The 21856-nt window shown below is 39.4% G+C and overlaps 2 protein-coding genes across 4 annotated transcripts; one reads left to right on the top strand and one right to left on the bottom strand.

Annotated features, from left to right (window-relative positions):
• Positions 1-195: 195 nt before the first annotated feature.
• Positions 196-12615, top strand: khdc4 (KH domain containing 4, pre-mRNA splicing factor). 3 transcript variants are annotated; one of them, XR_014771404.1, is made up of 14 exons: positions 196-356; positions 807-990; positions 3099-3227; positions 3331-3410; positions 3505-3557; positions 3650-3828; positions 5770-5981; positions 6093-6153; positions 7336-7396; positions 7568-7878; positions 8233-8376; positions 8984-9065; positions 10800-10885; positions 11809-11871. XR_014771404.1 is itself a non-coding variant. In XM_084726750.1 (14 exons), exons 1-14 carry the CDS (start codon positions 328-330, stop codon positions 12039-12041), a joined length of 1872 nt encoding a protein of 623 aa, XP_084582876.1. In that variant the 5' UTR covers positions 196-327; the 3' UTR covers positions 12042-12615. The 3 variants fall into 3 exon arrangements, 2 of the variants coding, with proteins under 2 accessions (XP_084582876.1, XP_084582878.1); XM_084726750.1 differs by having other exon boundaries at positions 8956-9065; positions 11809-12615; XM_084726752.1 differs by lacking the exon at positions 11809-11871 and having other exon boundaries at positions 10800-10942.
• A 545-nt stretch (positions 12616-13160) lies between these two features.
• Positions 13161-18453, bottom strand: LOC146321537 (NADH dehydrogenase [ubiquinone] flavoprotein 1, mitochondrial-like). Its single transcript, XM_084726753.1, has 10 exons — positions 18217-18453; positions 16886-16968; positions 16623-16793; positions 16313-16496; positions 14889-15078; positions 14544-14756; positions 14271-14437; positions 14089-14170; positions 13591-13736; positions 13161-13488 (listed from the first exon to the last, which is right to left on the bottom strand). Exons 1-10 carry the CDS (start codon positions 18301-18303, stop codon positions 13393-13395), a joined length of 1419 nt encoding a protein of 472 aa, XP_084582879.1. The 5' UTR covers positions 18304-18453; the 3' UTR covers positions 13161-13392.
• Between the last annotated feature and the right edge of the window lie 3403 nt (positions 18454-21856).

The following is a 21856-nucleotide window of genomic DNA, read 5'->3' as shown; positions in this document are numbered from 1 at the left end:
ACCCCTAAAGATCTCGCGAGGGTGAGCATTTTAACGCAAGCCATGATCTTTCCCCAACCTGACCCAGTGCTTTTTGTCTCTTACCCTACCCAGATTGTAGTCACAACGTCAGATAAGAATTGGTCTGTCCAGCGAGCAAAACCAAGAAACAATGCTTACAAATCTCGCGAGAGTTTCGCAAATCAAGAGTTCCCTTCTCGACGTCAGCGCATGTATCAGCGGCTAGCAGCCAACACAACATCTACTGGGTAGACTGTGCAGGAGCACAGGGAGTTTTTTGCATTTATTTTTGCACTAAGAGGAAAATTTCCGTTTGACAGGATATTGATGTCATTTTGTGGAACCCAAAACGGCGGGTGAGTGTGTCAAAGCGGGTTGTTTGTATATTTTTGTGGTATTTGATCCGCCAGTGCTAGCTGGCTAACGTTAGCTAGTTTATGTAATCATGGCGGAGTGTTGTCGGACTGCTGTGCTGTGGCTCATGCTTGTTATCCTTTAGTTATATCTTATATAAGATATTTTCAAGAATGCATATAGGTTCACAGTGTACTTGTACTTGTACGTTCACAATAAGCTGAAAACACCAGACAGATGAAGAAATCAGACCATATAATCCAGAGTCTCAAGTCTTGGTCAATTTCCAAAATATCAACAATACTGTAGTCAATTTTGTACTGTACTGATAGTTAACGGCAGCAGGTGTTGTAACGCTAATGGCAAACGTTACCTTGGTTTCTATCTACAAAATCAAAGTTCAAGTTTTTCCGCAGTCATTTTATCTTCCTGTCCTGTTTTTCCTGTCCTAGCCGCCGCAGTAAATGGGACCAGCCCGGCCCCGGCTCTGGCTCTGGTGGGATGGGGGAGGCTGAAGCTGCCCCCACCGGGGCTCTGGATGCTGCAGCTGCTGTGGCTGCCAAGATAAATGCTATGTTGGTAGCCAAGGGCAAACTTAAACCCTCGCAGATAGGCACCCCGGGACCACCTGATAAGGTAATAAGGCTCATATAACATTATATGCCTAGTTTGCCCCCAGTGAAGAAATATTCAGAAACCTTATAATCTTTGATGCAGCTCCATCGCAGTATGTTAGTAGGGGTAGTCAGTATGTTGATATATAGTGTGAGATTCTATAAATTTGTCAACCATAGGGAACTATACCCGTATAGTTTTTATACTATGGTAGTGATCTGTTGAACAAATCTAGTTGTACCAGGTCCATGTGGGCAATGGCACCACTGTACTAAGAGGTTTGCTACATCAGTGTGATGATAGGACTGCACATTTATAGCCAAAGTTATAATCACAATTAGTTTGATCAGTATTAACATCACACTTATTTATCAATTCTAGTGACAATATTTTTTATAGCACTTCATCCATTAAAGAAACAGCACTGCTTTCACTTCTGTTCTTTGCTACATTCCTGCTAATATACAAGTCCGTGCATCAAAATAGGACCACTCCTTATTCACTGTAGGGCTGCAATTAATGATTATTTTCATTATCAATTATTATAATTGTTTTGAATAATCAGTCAGTTGATTGGGCTTTAAGATGTCAGAAAACGTTGAAAAATGTTTTTGCTGTCTCTTAAAGCCGAAGATGACATCCTCCAATGTTTAGTATTGGCCACCACCAAAATATATTCAGTTTACTGTCATAGAGGACCTCAGAAACCAGAAAACATTCACCATTGGAGAAGCTGAATTCTGAGAATTTGGATAATTTTTCTCTAACAAAAGACTCAAGATCAATCAATTATCAAAATAGCTGGCAGTTAATTTAATAACTGTCAGCTAATCAATTATTTGACTTATTGTTACAGCTTTAATTTACAGTGCATCACAAACAGAAAAGAATTTAATTAAAACTTTTTGCCCAAAAGTAAATCAACAGAACTCCAATTTCACTGTAGTATTGTTCTACATTCACACGATGCTGAGCAGTACGGCATTGCTATTGTGGATGTTTGAGTTGACACTGGTCAATGACGGGGATTCAGTGAGGTAATGTTAGCAACATTATTTTTCTGGCCTTCATGCATTCATCATATTGTAGTCTGCGGTGGTTTTTCAGATGGTTCAGCAGGTTAGTTGTGTTGCTTTGTGGTGCAGAGACACAAATCTCATGCTCACTATATTTATATGATTTGTTCTTGCCTAGTATCACTTGCCCTAAATCCAAAATACTTCCAAACAACAGATGCTTTCTGCTGCAGACATTTGATCTTCATTTTGCATGTCTGCCCTCTCTTATATATTACTCTTCTACTGGACTGCAGGTCCAACATCCAGGAAATTTTGCACAGACTGCCAGGGCAGGATAGCTGGCTGATTTGATATGTGGCAGAGTTTTCAATCAGTAGAGCAGGCATTTTAAACATCAATATTGCAGTTGATCATGTTCATTTAACTGTGGGAAGAATTATTTTATTTCTGATCAACATTAATATTCAATTAACTGTGCAGCCTACATAGCATAATAGAAGATATTAGCTATATTGCCTACCTTGGCGGTATAGTACACAAGATGTTATCTTTGCCTTGAGTTCTATAAAGTCATCGTGATGAAAACCACAGGACCCTCTCCACATATTGATAAACAGTATGTCACAACATCCGTGCAGTTATAGAAAATGTTGTGCTCAGCTGCATAGTTGGCTTTTATCACATGGGGCTGATGGGGTGTCAAACTGAAACTGAGTTATCTAAGTGTTTCTGATAAGAATCTGGTAGAAATCTGTCTTCACAGTTTCTTTGTAGTGATATTAAGGAAATATTTCCAGTCAGTGTAGCATAAGAGTGTTGATAATACAGACATTCCTTACTAATTTTTCAGCCTCTCTCTCTCTTAAGATTAGTTTTTCCAAGAGTCATCGCTATGTTGCACAAGCTATGAGTTGCAAAGTCCTTGTATATAGAAGTACTCATTCTCTTTTCAGTCACATGAGAGCAGATATACACACGTCGCATATTAAGTTCACCACAAGTTTGCTGCCTCGTCAAGTTTTCTTCAAATATTTCTTTAACAGCATCACAATTATATTATTAAAAGATTGTTATTACACTGTTACATATTATCTCTTGCCCTCCTCTCAGGTTGTAGGTGTTGGGAAGCCTCCGGTGCCGACAAAGGCCAAAGATGACCTGGTTGTAGCTGAAGTTGAGATCAATGACGTCCCAATCACCTGTCGGAACCTCCTGACACGCGGACAAACGCAGGATGAGGTCAGTATAATTATGAGAAATCATATCTCACAGAATAAAGTTCATCATTGGCTTTGTGGAGTATTTTTTGGTATGCACTCTGCCTCACTTTGTTCGCCTGCAGATTAGTAAAGTGAGTGGTGCTGCAGTTTCGACCAGAGGACGTTACATGACAGCAGAGGAGAAGGGCAAAGCCCTACCAGGGTAACTTTTCTTGCCTTTTATTTTCAGTAACTGATCATCAATACTAGTTGACTTCCTGCCTTGCTAACCCAACCCTTCTGCTTTATCCATACAGGGATCGCCCGCTGTATCTGCACGTCCAAGGACAGACGAGAGAGCTTGTTGACAGTCAGTACATCGGATTTATTTTCAGTCAGTCATGAATGTTTATCTTCAAATATGTTGTAATCAGACTGACGGTTTCTCTCCTCATTCTCCAGGGGCAGTTAATAGAATCAAGGAGATCATCACCAATGGTGTGGTGAAGGCTGCAACTGCCTCATCATCCTCTTCATCTTTCTCACCTAGTGGGGCTTCAGTCACAATTTACCAGCAGCATAACCCACCTCCTCCCTCACTGCCCCCCATGACCCACCACAAACCACACTTTCAGTCTGGGGTAAGATGGTTTCGTTTTGTCCTTTCAGATCTCATAAACTAAAATGATACAACAACGAAAAGTAGGAGTGGCAGGAATATTATTGTATCAACAAATGCCAAGTATTGATCTTGTGTTATATTAGTTATTAATATTGCAAATGCACATTTAACTTTTTGGTGCTGGAAAAAATAAAATCAGTTGCTTTTTTAGTCCCCTAGATGGTGCTGAATTATTTTTTTTCATGCTACGTCATGTCATGCCATCGTGATTGGTTGGCCAGTCTATCAGACTGAAAACATTATCTTATTTGATAAAACAGATGTTGACAATCCTTGCCTTGATTTGCAATTAAATGGTATTGTGATATGTTATTGAAATGGTCAGCATATTTCAAAACATTTCAAATTGCAATAATACTGTGTAGTGATGATATTGTGGCACCTCTGGTGAGTCCCGCCCCAAATGAAGAGCTTAGTATAGATCCTAAAAATGTTATTTTTTTCCCTGTAAAAATTGCTGATAGACTAGACAAACTTCAAAGTTCATAATTATTTTGCTCATCTTAGTCATTTTTTTACAAATTGCCCATAGCAGGGGGCAACCTGTGGCTCCAGGGCCACATGCAGCTTTTTGCCCCTCTCCAGTGGCTCCCTGTGGAAATGGTTAAGAACAGTTCTTTTTAACATTATATTTTGAATTTCTCATTGTTTTAGGCCTAAAGTAATTCTTACATTCTCAGGTTAAATATGTTGTCTATATCCATCCATTTGTCAACTAAAATGTGCATTTTGTCTGTGGCTAGTCTTGAAGACCGAAACTCACTAAAAGCATCTGACACTTGAGTTTTGAAGTACACCCATCGTTTTAAATTGCAGAACACGCACTGAAAGTGTCTTGACGTGCATGAAACTGCCTTTACACTTGCACTCCAAACTTGTTTCAATTTTAGAGTGTCAAATGAGAACCAAAGCTTTTTTTCTGCAGCTGCACTACATATTTGAGAACAGCTAAATGGAATAAAAAAGGCATGTTTGTGAGGAGCGTGTGCTGATGTATATATGGACAAATGTGTCAACTTGACGTAAAAACTTTTTGTGATCATGAATCATATTTTTCCTGTAAAGTTCATTATTTTTTTTAACTCTCAAGTTTGATTTGTGTAGTTTTAAATACTTAATTACTCCATGCCAATTAATCATAAGTGCGAGAGAGGAGAGACAGGTAGCAGAGAAGAGGAAGGGAGCATATGTGTGAAGTGTGGATGTGATATAAAAACCCTTTCTGTTCACGAATTCTGATGTTACTGTACAGGTCTGTGGTTTAAACACTACAGACTAAAAGTTATATCTCAGTGCCAAATGGACAGACACTTGTCTCCTCCATGCAAATTATTCTGTTGCCTTAATACAAAAAAATGAATATTGCACACCATTTAGTCATTATTTAGACAGACCTCAAAAAAGCGGAGTATTTTTCTCCTTAGAGGACAATATTTCTTCTTCTCCTTATTTCCAAGCATGTATTGTATTGAGACAGGTTGTGAGGAGTAAGATGAGACATCAATGAGAAATACTAAGCAACCTTTGATGCCCTTAAAAGGAGAATAAATAAATCAATCTGTAGACTATGATGTTGAATATTTTGAACACAAGAACCTGGAAGACTTCAAAAGAGTCCATTGCATTACCAAGCTTGTTACTATAATTTGAACACAGCAGACATTTGATGGCCACTGTAATGGATTACTTTATTTCAACTCTCTGTAACTTAATTTTCATATGTCACTACCATAAACGTAAAACAGTGTTTTCCTTGAAGATAAAAGACGTACATTCATCAATCAAGTATTACGACTAATGTTAAACAGGTGTGATTTGTAGTAAATGGACTTAAATATGTTGAAATTGCTTATAGTGACATGTTTAAATTTAAGCTCTCATGTTGTCTTTCATTTCTCAGATGCATTACGTTCAAGATAAAGTCTTTGTGGGCCTGGAGCATGCTATTCCGGGTTTTGTGGTCAAAGAGCGAGTCGAGGGCCCCGGCTGTTCGTACCTGCAGCACATCCAGGCTGAAACCGGGGCCAAAGTCTTCCTGAGAGGAAAGGGATCGGGCTGTTTAGAGCCTGCCTCTGGACGAGAGGCCTTTGAACCCATGTACATCTACATCAGGTGGGTGTTGTCACATGGGTTAACAAAGAGTAAGAACATTTGCTTGTCAGAGGTGATTCCTGCTTGTGCAACTATCTTTGCAGCATTAATTGCTGTCTGCTCTCTCTTCAGTCATCCTAAACCAGAAGGGCTTGCAGCAGCAAAAACCTTGTGTGAGAACTTGCTTCAGACGGTGAGTAATTTCCTGTTTCTTTGACTTGTAAACCACAGTACTTTATCCAGGTCTGTGCTTTTCCATTCCAACTGCAATTGACTCTCCATTGCAAGACCATACAAATACAAATGCATGCCTTTAAATTATGCAAGCTTTGTTAACTGGTTGGAGGAGGAGCCAACTCACTGACCACCACCAGCTGACCACGGCTGCTCACTGTGTACAGAGTAGTTATTAGAACTGTTTGGAAATTTGGCATTTGGCTAAAGCAAATGTCCTAGTGATATACTTCAAATTAGCAGTTTGTCAGTTAAAACAATATATTCTTGACTAATAAATATCTTAGTCATGAATAACATATCATTGACTAATCAAGAATGTCTCTACTGACCTCCACTGAACTTTGTTATAACTGTGTACCTCTCAAACAAAAATGTTTGTTATCGGCTTGTTGTTACCACTGTGGGAAACAAAGCTAAAACCCACTGTTTGAATACATAAAGAAACATGCACTTCCTTGTGGCATCATTGATCTGAGCCTTTACAGATGTGCCTGTGAGATAAAACCTATTTAGCATATGTACCAAGCACCTCTATACCAATACAAGCTTGAGTAGTATTTCTTTTAGCAGCTTTTTCAGACAGTACAACAAATTGTGAAACCTTCATAGGTTTATACAATGTTTGCTCTCATAATATGTTACTTTCTGAATACAATTAAATACAAAAATGAATTTTCATATTTTAGTAAGTGTGCTTCGATCTGAATATTTGGGGCCAGTCACCGATCGTTGGAAGCAGTTTTAGCTGACACTGATCACTGTTGTGAAGCAGTATGATTAAAGATTTTTTTAGTACAATTTTTAAAATTTGTCCACGTAGAAATAAATGGGATATTGTTATGATTTTAGCATCCATTTATTCAAGATCCTGTAGTGAAAGAATAAGAAAATAATGACAGATAAATGCCTGTGTATTTTAACATAGGAAATAAATAAATAATAGAACCATTCATGTTTTAAACAAACTTTGTGGCCATTCAGGTGTAGGTTTCCTCCACCAGTGTGGCAGACAGGCTTCAGAGATTTACACACAAAATAGAAAATATACCCATATTTTATCCTGAAACACCCTTATATTTTAGTTATTTGAACCACCTTGAAATGTTGGAACTTACGTACCATGCTTCTCTGTCTCTAGGTTCATGCAGAGTATTCTCGCTTTCTCAGTCAAATGAGCACGATGATGCCAACACAACAAGGTACAACACAGCTGGTTGTCTCTCTCTGGTTTAGATTTATCACTTGATTTAACAATACACTGTTGTTTTGCCTCAGCTAACAGCTGTAACATTTTCAGACATACTGCATATGATAGTAGGAGTCACTGAAAGAGGCTGACTAGATCTGATTCTCTCCTCTTTCTCCTCCAGGCTTTGCACAGCCTCCAGTGGTGAATGGGATGCCCCCACAGCCTCCTTACTACCCCCCTGCTGGATACCAGCCAGGCTACCCCATGCCTGTACCACCGCCTCAGCCACAACCTGTCCCGCCACCTTACACTGTCCCCCCTCCTATCCCTCCTGCAGCACCTGCAGGTGTGCCTCCTCAGTACCCCCTCCCCCCGACCCATGCCCCTGCCCCTGCCCCTACTCCTGCTCCCGCTCCTGCTCCCGCCCCTGTTCCAGCTCCAGCGCTTGCCCCTGCACCAGCTCCTGCTCCTGCACCAGGCACCATGGCACAGGTAGGACAGAACCATCAAATCTTCCTGCGCTGCATTAAACCTATAGCTGTAATACGATTTTAATGATGACCTTTATATACTGTCAGTGTGACTGTGTAGCTCACAAGGTGAAAGAGAAGGAAGTGGAAACTATAATATAGCAGAATAAATGCCCAAATGTGAAGAATTCACTGCATAATTCAAATAAAATATAAGAGAAACACTGAATTAATCTTTTAATACAAAACTATATGTACTTTATGTAAATTTTTCTCTGTACTATCAAAAAATTTTATTGACTGTTGATCTTTTTTTGAGGTACTGTATAGGAGGTATAAATACTTAAACTCGGTGTATTGTTTTTTTTCTCTGCAGACTCTTCCTCCTGTACCTTTTCCTCCATCAGCTGCAGCACCACCCAAAGCTCCACCTTCTGCCGCCACAGCCAACCCACCACAGAAAAGACGCTTCACAGAGGAGGTCCCAGATGAGAGGAACAGCGGCCTGCTTGGATACCAGGTGATAAACAGCTCCTCCACCTTTACAGACCTGCAGCCTTCTTTACTGGTTTTTATTTTTCACCCACATTTTCTTTTCTCAACCTTGTTCCCTTTGCCAGTTTTGCTCCCGTTTGTATGTCTACACTTTTACCTGATTGCAGTGTGTGTGTGTGTGTGTGTGTGTGTGTGTAAAGCCAATTAGTTTAATCAGCCAATCATATGCAGTCTCTTTTCTTTAGCTGGTCTGTTACTTAACTGTGTGCGATTTATCTGCCACCATGTCATCCTTTCTTTCTTCAAATGTTTTATGTTGTGACAGCATGGCTTGCTGCTGTTTCCTGCTGTTCACTCACAGTTTACCTGTGTCTTTCTACTGGTAATAAGGAGTTTCAGAAACAGGTGTATTATTAATACTAATAACAGAAGTTCATAGTGTTTGGGAAACGTGTCAATGTAATCAGACTTGTGGTAAGCTATTCACAGTGACTGTTTTTTTCGCTTTGATGCCAGTTATTAGTTATTCATCATATTAAAGTGTCAGGACAGGGTTTAGTTGAGGATGTCTGCTAATCGGGCCTGTGTGTTTTTCTGCTCATAGCATGGACCCATTCATATGACTAATTTAGGTGCAGGCTTCCCAGTGGGCAGCCCAGAGACTACAGGACCCCCACCACCGAGTTCCTCTGGCCCACCGAGTGAGAGGGACAGGTAAACAAAGTTTGGTTACATTTATCTACAATTTATTTATGAAAAATATAGTGTGCAGTAATGTTATCACAATACCACAATTTTAAACTTTGATGCACTACTTGGAAAAAAAAATACTTGATACCATTTTCGATGGTATGGTATCACCCTAGCAAAAAGAAAACCACAACAGCACACAAATTGAAGATTTTTTTTTCTTTATTAACTACCTGCACACAGTGCTGATAAAGACGAAGTCACTGTCTGGGTTTGCAATGCTACAGGCCAAATTTCAGGCAAGACAATGAAGACTTACCTGAGGTCTTGAATGTAGCTGTTGTGGTGATGGAATTTCCCCTGCAGTTGTTTAGGTTGGCTCAACTGCATGGTATGTGGTATTAGCATGCTTCTTTTGTTTGTTTTTGCAGATTACTTCAATTATGATAAATGAAGTAGTCTGGTGCAGTAATGCTATGTGTAATGTTATCTGTGAATCTCACCTCACTGCCCAGCAGGCAACTTAATGGTCTGAGAAAGCTAGTTGCTGGGTGCTAATCATAGTTACACAATGTTGCAAATGAATTCCTGCAGTTTGACAATTTCTTTTTCACACGTAGCTATATTGTTACCTTTGGAGCATGTCTTTCAGGTAAATTTATATACCGCAGCAACACAAACACATATACACCGGTGACAGAATCACAGAGCAGAGTTGGTCCACTTCCTCACAAGAACAAAGCTAACACAGCTTGTGCTGCTGGATTAACTTCCACAAAAAGTAACAGCAAAAATACAGCCAGGCTGTTCCCTACATTTGACGTACCACTTTTGTTATTCACTTGGCTTCAAATGAGTCTAAACATTCAAAACAGTTTCTCTTGACTGTCCCTCAATATTGGAACATTAGTACAACATCACCCAGCCTGTGTTAGTAGCCACATTAGCCACTTAACATGCTGACGTCGAATTCAAGTCAGTCAGTATCAAACCGTTGTTGAGCTTCAACCGTTACCGGCCCTCCTATGTTGGTCAAATTCTTTGCAGCATTTGTAACTGTCTGTGTAACTGAAAAAAGGGGATTTTTCTACCAAACTCATTATACATTAAAAAATAGTCACTAACAACACATAAAAATGTGTAGTACTGAACTGTGGAGCGTGGAGACCAGTGAACTGTTTCATGATTTCTGTGTTCAGGCTTTTTGGCAGATCTAAAATATGGCAAGGTAATGTGCTGGAGCCACAACACTATATAAGCCCCACAAACCATCTCATGAACGACACTAGAGCTGTAATGATTAATTGAATTCTTACTTGACTATAAAACTAATTTGCCAACTAGTTTGATAATTGATTAATTGTTTTGAGTCATTTCTTGAATAAAAAATGTCCAAATTCTCTGGTTTGAGTTCCTTGAATGTGAATATTTTCTGGTTTCCTTACTCCTCTATGATAGTAAACCTAACATCTTTGGTTTGTGGACAAAACAAGACATTTCAGGATGACACCTTGAGCTTTGGGAAACTTTCATCATTTTCTGACATTTTATGGACCAAACAACTAATCACTAATTTGACAAAAAAAATGAAATTAATCATTAATTGCAGCCCTAATTGACCTCCATCCCCCACCTCACGATAATTCTTACTGATTGTATGTTTAATGTGCTATCAAAGTATCAGTACTTTTGATAGTGTTATTGTGTTGGGGTCAGTAAGCACAGTTAACTGACACCGTTTCTCTTTGTTTTCTGCAGTAGGCAGCTAATGCCTCCACCTCCGTTGCCTGTGAATGGGGTGAGACCCAAGATGGAGGAGAGAAGGGCACCGCAAGGCCCCGTGGGTAAGGACATTATCCTGTGGATTGACAAAATCCCTGCCCAAATCCAAATCCACAGTTCCTGACTGTGGACTGTGGCCCTTATAAGCTCAGCCTGGATCTATTCACAGCCTTAATGTAGAGCTGCAAAGAGTCAAATGTAAATCCTCTCCAGGGCCAGCAGACCGTGGCTAAACTTCACCCATTTTACTTGAGATTGTTCCATAAAGCCCCAGCAGACACATACAGTAGTTGCCCTAAAAAAAAAAGCTTTTATTTCTTTGGATTTGAATAATGAAGCCCCTTCCTGTGGCAGATTTGATAAATGCAGCGTTACACTCACACACACTCAGCCTGGTCCTTTATGCTTCTTATGACTCTTACAGGATTCTGCTGCTGTGACTAGAAATCTCAACATAGTGAGGTCGACATCTTTTGTGCATTGTTCAGACCTTTTGTAAAAAGTCGAGTCCACCTTACCGTCCCATTCTGATGACATCATTAGTCTGGGGTGTCTGTAGATTGTTTTGCTTTCCTCACTAACGAGAATCTCTCCTGTTTTTGTGTTTTTCTCTTTTTCTCTGTGTTTTTCTTCTCTTCCATGTATCTCTGGGGTGATGCTGGATTCTGATTGGGGGTGGGGCACGACTCGTCCTGTGACGCCGTCCTTCTACTCGATTGGACGGCCCTATCACTGTCGCTCCCCACCAACCAATGGCTGCTTTCGAATGGCTGCCCCCCTCCTCTACTCTCCTGACAAACTATGATTTAAATCTATTAACTATTTGTTTCTCCCACAATGTGTTTGAAATAATTAACTTGCACCTGTCTTATTTGAAACATGTTGCTGCTCCTGTTTTTTTTTTTTTGGTGTTTTTTCTCTCCCTCCCTTCCCTACATGTGCCACCTCTTCCTCTTCTGTGTACCTCCCCCTCCTCTTCTTTCAGAGCCTGCAGTGAAGAGACTGAAAACTGGTTTGGTGGCGTACACCGGCGACTCGTCTGATGAAGAGGAAGACCACTCAACCTCCAAAGCCTCAGGGCCAGGTAACCCTGGGGCAGTTCCCCCTACCTCCACCTCCTCAGGCTGGACGCAGGGCTACCGCTGCCCTCCTCCTCCACCCCCTCGTGCTAAAACACAGCCTCAGCCGCAGTCTATGCCTTTCTGGATGGCACCCTAAAACAGGAAAACTCCCTCAGTGCTTTGTGCCGAGTCTTACAGGATGTTCACCCAAACTGAGCCTGTCTTTTCCATCACTCATCACCCATTCATCACATGGATGACTCTAAACAGCTACCTGTTGGTTCCAGCATTATTTTGGGTCCAAATGGAAATACTAATGTGTTGGAAAACTCCTGTTTGTGTTATTTTGGTGCTCACTTGATAGTTTGAAGATGAACATTTGCAGGACTGATATTCCAAACTATTTTGTGGATGTATAGATGGTCAGATGAGCCTCCAGTTTTATTTGGAATGGAATAAGAACACATGCCAGGTGAAGTGTTTAAATATAGTGTCTTGGTAAATCACAAGGCAATGATGTTGTACATCACTAAATATTTTTCATTTTTTCCTAATACAGCTTTTCTGACATTGTCACCCCTTTTTCTTTCCTTTTCCCCCTGTTCATGTCAGTGACACCATCCTTTTCTATTCTGGTCTTTTTGTACAGATCATATTGGACTAATATGTAGTAAACTTATTGAATTTATTTCATGCTTTTATGAAATAAATAAACTTAATTTATTGCCGTGTTTGAGCTTGTGATGCTTTGTAACATGTATGTTCTTCACTTGGCGAGCAGCTCATCACAACCAGTCACATCTGCCTTTCAGCGTCAACAGCTCTGCCTGCCAAAGTAAACAATGGACTAAGTGACCAACTTGCTGCAGAATTGATAATACAAACATTGACAACTCAACGCATGTCGCATCTGAAGTTTTTTTAACTTTGAAGACAAGAAAGAGTATTGAAGTACTGTTACAGTCCTGAAACATTACTCGACTAGAGATAAAAGTTGTGGTATTAAAAAATATTTAAGTAAAAGTACAATATATTGTTTTTCAAAAACTTCTCAAGAGCATTAGTTACAATTTACCCATTGATGTTTAATGAATTATCAGTAGAAGGCATTCAATTGAGGATTCGGTTTGTCCAAATCTTAAGTCTAAATTACTCCTGCACTGTTCTGCTCAGTGGTTACAGTCACATCCTCAAACCTTTGCCTGCTGCAGTTACCTCTATATGTCGTAGTGAATTTAAAAGTAACTGTAAATTACACAGTGTAACGCATAGTAAAAGACAGACTTGAATAAGTACCCCAAATATCCAAGGAATAACTTGGTTACAGTAATGTGAGTAGTTAATAATTCCTTACTTTAAATCCTGCGTTTCATTATTACAACTTGCAGTGTGTATTCTAGAAAACAACATTTAAGAACTATGTTAAAAATGTACATAAATCAGTACAGCATGATGACCTATTATACTGTTGTGAAGCACTGAATGCTGGAATGGACATCTGCTTAGTTTCAGATCATCTCAATCTCTGGCTCTCTTGGAGGGTTGCTCTTGTTATACTGAGAAATGCGGTTCTCCATAATCGGCCTGAAGTGGCGGATCAGTCCCTGTGGATACAAAATGGAAGATGAAGAAGAAGAGAAGTGGTTGTTAATTTGTTTCATTAACAGCTTAATTTGTTAGGCCAGTTAAAAAAACAGAGTGGTCACCTGCACAGGCCACGCAGCTCCGTCCCCCAGAGCACAGATGGTGTGTCCCTCTATCTGCTTGCTTAGCTCCCAGATCATGTCGATTTCTGAAACGGCTGCCTCTCCTTTAACAAACCTCCACATCATTTTATCCATCCAGTCGACTCCTGAGGGAGAGGACACAGAGAGAAAAGGTGAATAACGGAAAAGTAAAAGTACTCACACTGAAATCAGAGCGCCAGTTTAGAAATGTTCCAACCATAATATAGGTTGTCTTCTGGCAAGGAAATGAATAAATACTTTTCCTTTGATGCTCTTGGAACATTTTGTTTGTAATACTTACACAATTTTGAAGGCAGTATTTTCTCTTTTTTAAAACTATTTAGATTTCATTGTTAGTGATATAAAACATAAAACAATACTGAATAGTCTTTGAGAGAGGGCTTTTCTTTCTTTTTTCCCCCTTTTACACGTACACCTGTCTCTATCCAACCATATATCATAGCAGCAGTTCTTTACCCTCTCTGCAGGGGGTGCACTGGCCACAGCTCTCATGTTTGTAGAACTCAACCAAACGTGCGATGGCTCGGATCACATCAGTCTGGAGGAAAAAAAACAATTCATAGGATTATCTTTAAAGACTGATTATCACTGAATGTGCAGCGTGTTCTGTCATGTTCATTATTCAGACGTCTATTCACCGATTTATCCATAACTATGATGGCAGCGGTTCCCAGTGCAGTCTCTGCTCGGACCAGGTCATCAAAGTCCATCAAAACGTCATCACACACATGGCGAGGGATGATGGGAGTGGAGGACCCCCCTGGGATCACTCCTAATAGATTGTCCCAGCCGCCCCTCACTCCTCCTGCACCAATCACACGAGAGAAGAAAGGAAGTCATGTCAGCATCTTAGAAAGTAAACCAGCATCAACACAGAGGAGGACTGTAAACACACACACACACACACACACCTGCGTGTCTCTCTATTAGCTCCCTCAGAGGAATAGACATCTCTTCCTCCACCGTGCATGGCGTGTTCACGTGACCGGAGATGTTGAACAGCTTCGTCCCAGAGTTCCTCTCCCTCCCAAAGCTGGCAAACCAAGCTCCACCTCGACGACAGATCGCCGGCGCCACAGCAACCGTCTCCACATTGGAAACTGTCGTTGGGCATCCAAACACCCCTTAAGGGAGAGAGAGAGAATAGCAGTGAATAACCAGTTAAAGTCTGTAATTATGACATAACCTTATTTTGCAGTTTCTTAAACCATAATTAACCCCAGTAGGAAAACCGGATGTAGGAGCTTTAATCTCACCTATGTCTGCAGGGAACGGAGGCTTCAGTCTAGGTTTCCCTTGTTTGCCTTCAAGGGACTCAATGAGGGCCGTCTCCTCCCCGCAGATGTACGCTCCAGCTCCTCGCATCACAAACACATCGAAGTTATACCCCGAACCACAGGCGTTCTTCCCTATCAGTCCTGCTTTGTATGCCTCATTGATCGCCAACTGTTTGAGTAGACAACACACAGTGAACAAAGCTCAATCCCAAAAACATCAGGATGCTGTTTAAAAAAAAATACTTAAAAATGTGATGCAATGTTTTGCAAATAATTTTTGACTTGGATTCATTTGAATACAGTTCAAAGACAAGATATTTAATGTTCAAACTGACAAACTTTGCTGTTTTTTTGTAAATATACAATACTTATGCATTTGATGCCTGCAACACGTTTCAAAAAAGTTGGAACAAGTGTAACAAAAGACTAGAAAAGTTGTGAAATGCTCAAAAAACATCATTAAAAAATATCATTAAAAGATTTAGATTCAGATTCAATCTGCATGTATGGAGCAAGACCAAAAATCAACATTGAATGCCTGTGACCTTTGACTCCTCAGGCAACACTCCATCAAAAACCCACATAATTGTATATTAGATTCTACATGGACTATTACATGGAGTATTTTGGGAAGTCGTTGTCAGTAAACACAGTTTGTCACTGCGTCTACAAATGCAACTTAAGACACTACCATATCAACTATATCCAGGAAGTGCTGCAGACTTCTCTGGGCTCAAGCTCATCTAAGATCAACTGACGTAAAGTGGAAAAGTGTGCTGTGGTTTCACAATTCATATTTCAGATTGTTCAGCCATGGTATGGGGGTGTGTTCGTGCCCATGGCATCATGGGTAACTGTCACATCTGTGAGGGCCTCATTGATGCTGAAAGGTACATGCAGGTTTGAGAGCAACACATGCACACTTCTTTTTCAGAGACGTCCCTGCAAGACAATGACAAGACACATTCTGTACGTGTTACAACAGTGTGGCTTCGTAGTAAAAGAGTTCAGGTACTTGACTGACCTGCCTGAGGTCCCCGACCCGTCTCCCACTGAAGACGTGTGGTGCATTATGAAGTGCAAAACATAACAACAGCAATTCAGGACCATTAAACAACTTACGTTGTTTATTGAGCAAGAATAAGAAAGAATTTGGCCCTTAAAACTTCGACCATTAGTATCCTCAGTTCCCAAATGCTTACTGAGCTAAGAAAAGGCGAGGCATCAAATTCAGAATGAGTGTATATTTATAAAAAAACAAATATTTTATCAGTTTGACCATTAAAAATATGGTCTCTGTAGTGTATTCACTTGAATATAGGTCACTAAGTATTTGCAAATCATTGTGTTCAGTTTTTATTTACGTTTAACACAACATCTCACTTTTTTTTGCCTTTGTGTACCTGTAGATTTGATGACTCATTGTAAAATTCTCCTCTGATGTAGATGTACGCAGCACGAGCGCCCATGGCTCTCCCAGCAACCAGACAGCCTTCTATTAGCTTATGGGGGTCGTGACGCATTATCTCACGGTCCTTACATGTCCCAGGCTCCCCCTCATCAGCATTCACCACCAGGTACTTAGGCCTAAAACACAGGAAAGAAGGAAACACAAGGGCATCACCACAGTGTAATTATTGGTGTGGACAGTGATGCATGTCTGAAGTGTCTCTGACGAATCGGATCTCGTTTGTTTCTTCTCCTTGTTTCTACCTGCCATCGCTGGGTTTGTTCATGAAGCTCCACTTCATGCCGGTGGGGAAGCCCGCTCCTCCTCTGCCACGAAGGCCCGAGATTTTCACCTCGTTCAGGATCCAGTCTGGTCCCTTCAGTATGATCTCCTTTGTCTTATACCAGTCTCCTCGTTTGAGTGCTCCCTTCAGTCTTGTAGGAAGGGAGAGAGAAAATATTTCTACTGATTTTCAGGTCCTGAGAGGATAGTAGTGCAACATTGTTTTTGTCGAATCTGTTTTTACCCCCAGTCATGACGGCCATATAAGTTGGTGAATATCCGGTCTTCGTCACTTAGAGGACCAAATTTGGTCTTTTTTGGCCTCACCTGGTGACAGATAACAAGATAAAAGAAATGTATGATTCATAAAGCAGCCATGTCTTATAATGTTACTGCAACGATGGATGCATGAAAATTAGAGCTGTCATCACCTCAGGCAACTGACTATTATTTTCATTATGGATCAGTCTGCAGATTATGTTTTTAATAATTAAGTAATCTTTTTGTCAACAAAATGTTGATAGCAAAAACTCCTGTTTTTCACAGCCCAGGGTGACGTCTTCAGATGTCTGTTTTTGCATGACAAACAGTCGGCTCAAAGATATTCATCTAACAATTTTTTTATGATCAAGAAAATAATCATCTTTGGAGCTGGAACCAGCATATATTTGTCATTTTTACTTAAATTATAAAATGAAAAATTATTATTCACTAATCAAAGTAATTTCCAATTAATTTCTTGTTGATCTACTAATCACTTAATTACATTGTTTACATAATAGCAAAAACTAAAGCACATTATAAGATAAAGCATTTTAACACATAAGAGGCCTCACATATACTCACATATATTTTGTCTTACATTCCAATAGGTGGAATTTTGTGAGGAAATGTGCATCGCTGATTTTTATGTGAGTTGGTAAAACTGATTTCTGTGAATTGTCTAAATTTTGGGAATATATATTTTTTCAATTTATTGTTCATGGTTCAAATTCAAATGGTTTCAAAATGACTAATATATTTTATGCTGTGATTACTGCAGTAATCAAACATGCCTGAAAACCACAAAACAAATGTCTGAAAACAACATTCAATTAATTGGCAAGTGGGACTCAAACAGCATTTTTGAAACATTTGGCAATACATTTTACTGTATGTGAAATGTGGTAATATTTGCTGTTTTTTGTGTTTTTATGTCTCCTTTTGCCATGGATTTTTAACTGCTTTACATTATGATATAATGTTTACTTGTGTGGACCTCAGGAAGAGTAGTTGCAGCCTCTGTAGTGGCTAATGAAGACCTAAACAATTTAATCAATAAATAAATTGCCAGTATGAATAAATAAAACCAATGGCTATTGGCTATTGATTGATAATGGAGACTTGAAATACTCCAAACAAAGTTTTCTCACATTGGTGGAAGAATATTATGTTTGTCTCTCTCTGCTTGGGAAATGCCGTCCTGTTAATAATCTCTGTAAATTGTTACTTGTGACTAAAAACTCAACTTTGCAGTATGAAAGTAGGCCACTGTGCTGAGTCTTGCAGTATATTGCAGTGTGTTTTCAGGCCTACCTGCGGCTGCGCTGCGGTGCTGTAGGTGAGACGCGGAGCGAGCTGACGCACCGCCGCTCCGCGCAGCATCTGCCGCGGCAGCATCATCCTGCAGGAAGACAAACACCTCCACACCTCCACTTCACGCTGGTTTCTTCTCCACAGCTGCGCCTCCCGGCCTCCGTTTGACTCCTCACACAATCAAATCGATTTCTGAAACCTCTGCTGTTAAAGTGAGGGCCTGCTGCTTCAGCTTAATTAACCTAAGAGGATTAACGTAGCGCGTCACATCCTATCCCAGCTTCCCCTGCGGCGATCGACAGGTAACCATGCACGGGTGCACATAATTAATTGGTCAGTATCAGGGGTCGGTACTAACAGAGGGACTTTGTGCATGATTTAGAGGGATATAAATGGATTATTCATGTGACAATAACCAAGGCCTATAAATCCTCCCTGATTTAGACGAGTTTCTCAGTTTGACACCAGCAGATATTTGGAGTTTTATAGCAGAGAAAGAACAGGTGTTAAAATAACAATGACAATAACTCTGTTTTGTTCCAATGTCCCAGTCAGCTGTGACTGAATCAACATGAACAATCGACCTCTTTCATTTCAACCATATTGATATGAGTAAACACCAGCCTTGGAGAGTAACAGATTACATGTAACAGGATTACATAATTAGGAAATAGACAAGATAACTGTATTCCATTACCATTAGAGTGAAAAAAATAAAGACATTAGATTACAGGTTAATTTAGAAGCTAATCTTACAGTTGCCAATTAATTATCATGGCCTCTAGTAAAAAAAAAAATGCTTTCGCAAGGTTGAATTATTATTTTGTCTTTAAATCAGAAAGGAGGAAGATCACAGTACAGTGCTAAATCTTTCCTCCAGCTGTGAAAATACTGTCATCATTCAGGGACTCAACATCTCATCTCTCAAGTCAGATTACCTTAATGCTGTATTACTATTTAATGTTGAAATGGCTGCTTTGAGAAGGATCTATACCAGGACCCTGAAACTTGTAGCCATCAGTAATTTTATGATTCACACTTGTGCTTTTCCAACTGAGTGATGTCAAAATGTCTTCTGTGAAAAAGGTCTATTTCCTCCTCAGGGATGTTTTGCCATTAATCACAAAAAACATGATAAGGCTCTTAATGTACATTTAAACTAAGAAATTATTGGTATAAGATTAGGGAAGTGGTAGTGGGAAGTTCCAGATCTGTAACAGAAAGTGAGCTCTCCACAGAACTAAGGGGTATTTAAAAGTGGTCTCTAAAATGTATTTTGTTTCAAGAGACTTGCTTAACTACTTTCAAGGAGGACTGGCATGAATCGAGATGCATGTAAATGTGAGTTTATTTAAAGAACATCGGCTTCAAGGGTCATATTATCATTGGCTTGACCGATAAATCACTGGGCTGATATGATTGATATTATCTTACTACAGATATATTGGATTATATACAGCAGCTGTTCCTAAACTTCAGAATACCATGGCTCCGTTTGAAATCTGAAAATCCTCTGTGGCCCACCCAAACCTTTAATCACAACTCTGATCAACACATACATTAACTGTACCAGTGACGAGATATAAGATACCATCTGATGTTAATATTACATGTCACCAAGTACACCTGTAACACCTGAAAAAATAGGTCAGAAAATGAAGAATAACATGTTGGGCCTAATAAAATCCAATGGCTTTGTTTTGTTAGTGCTGATTACTTTTTATAAAATGAATTGTAAATATTTTATGGTAATTTTGAACTTAGGGTTAAAGTAAAAGTTTTATTTTTAATGACTGCTCGCGGCCCACCTGCAGTACCTTCAAGGCCCACCAATTGGCCACGGCCCACACTTTGGGAATCATTGATTCAGTGGTGGAAGAAGTATTCAGATCCTTTACTCAAGTAAAAGTACCAATAAAGCCATGTGAAAAAACAACATTGCAAGTAAAGTCCCTGCACGAAAAATCCTAATTAAGTAAAAGTACATAAGTACTAGCAGAAAAATTAATACTGAAGTGTCGGTGTGTAAGCAGCATATTTTAGCGGCTGAGGGTTAACTTCAACTACTTTATGTACAGTTTCATATACAGGGACAAAAGATAAATCTGAGGATTTGTGATATGAATAATGGGAAAAGAATAAGAAAAAAACAGTTATGGCACACAAATCTGTTATGTTGAAATTTGGAAAAATCTCTGTTTGGTGCAGCTGTGAACAAATCGCACATCTGAAATGTGACCCTGACTACGCTGCCTTTTGTAAGATGTCAAAACAGGTTAGAAAACACTGGTTTAGTTTAGTTCTTAATCTTAAAAGTAACTAGAGACTAAACCTGTCAAATAAACAGAGATAAATCTAGTGTAGATAGTACAAAGATAAATGTAGTGCAGTAGAAAGTATGTGATTTGGAAATACTTAAGTAAAGTAATGCCACATGCATGTTAAAAGTATTACATAGTTCGTCCACCAGAGAGCACAGGTTAGTTTCAGCTGTGAAATGTCCCACTCAGTACATTTCTTAATCACAACTCTTTAATGACCAAATTAAGGGGTTACTTATTGTAACGTTGTGTTTATCTTATAGTTTATGTTTTCAAAATGGTATCATTATTACATAGCTTCGTTTAATACTTGATTCTGATTAAATTACTGTATTATAACATATATTATGAATAGCAGACCATTGCTATGAAGAGCAGACTGTTGCTATGGGCGCAGTTCAGATCATTGACTCTGCAGGAGAAAAAGAATAAAAGTTATTCTGAATGAATATTTTGTGTTAATTTTAAACCACTTCAAGGTGATTCAAGGCCGTCCCCACTTCACATCAGGATCCTTCATCAACCTGTCGAGGTTTATTTCATAATAACGACTGACTCACTCTACCTTATCCCTTATATATATCCTTCCTGGATTTTTAAAATTCTCAAATATAGATATCAGCCCCAAAAATCCAGTATTGATTAGATTCTGGTTGCTAAAGTTGGTATAGAGTTGTTTGTGTAATGTAAATCAATAACACAGAGAGGAAACAGCAAGCTTAGAGATCTTTATTTATTGTCCTTACATTAACTGAAACAAATGATGGGAAAATGAATTCATATCTCTGAGAAGGTTCCACTAAAAACTGAAAGACAAAAATGTATCCCTGATAGCGGGGTCTCTATTCAGACTGGACCCCATGTCCCTTCACCGAAGCCAAGAAAACAAACAGCTCACATAGAAACACACACTTCACAGCTGGCATCAGATAACCCTCATTCATTCACAAAGCTCTGACTGGGAACACCAACACCCTTCATTAACAGGAGCAACCGTCATACTGCCATTCCAGTAGGACTGGTTCCAGTAAGGCCAGCAGTTCACTTTCACCACTATTATCTACCAGTTTTTATCTCATGATAGGTTTAATTCATTTGGTTTTCAAACATCCCAACAAAAATCTCTTATTTTTAAACTACTGGCCTTACACTTACATGAAGAGTGTTGGTCAGCCTACAGCACCAAACGATTTCTTCCCATTTTTATATTTTGTATAATCACTTAGTGCATTGCTCAAGGTTTCCTGAGAATAGTTGCAGCACAAAAAAATCTAAGGCAACTTCATCCCAATATATATATACATATATGTATATATACA

Source organism: Lutjanus erythropterus, chromosome 9, assembly GCF_056507025.1.
Source record: "Lutjanus erythropterus isolate fLutEry1 chromosome 9, fLutEry1.hap2, whole genome shotgun sequence".
Classification (NCBI taxonomy): Eukaryota; Metazoa; Chordata; class Actinopteri; order Lutjaniformes; family Lutjanidae; genus Lutjanus; species Lutjanus erythropterus.
The sequence above is the reverse complement of the archived record's forward strand: the minus strand, read 5'-3'. Positions and strand labels throughout refer to the sequence as shown.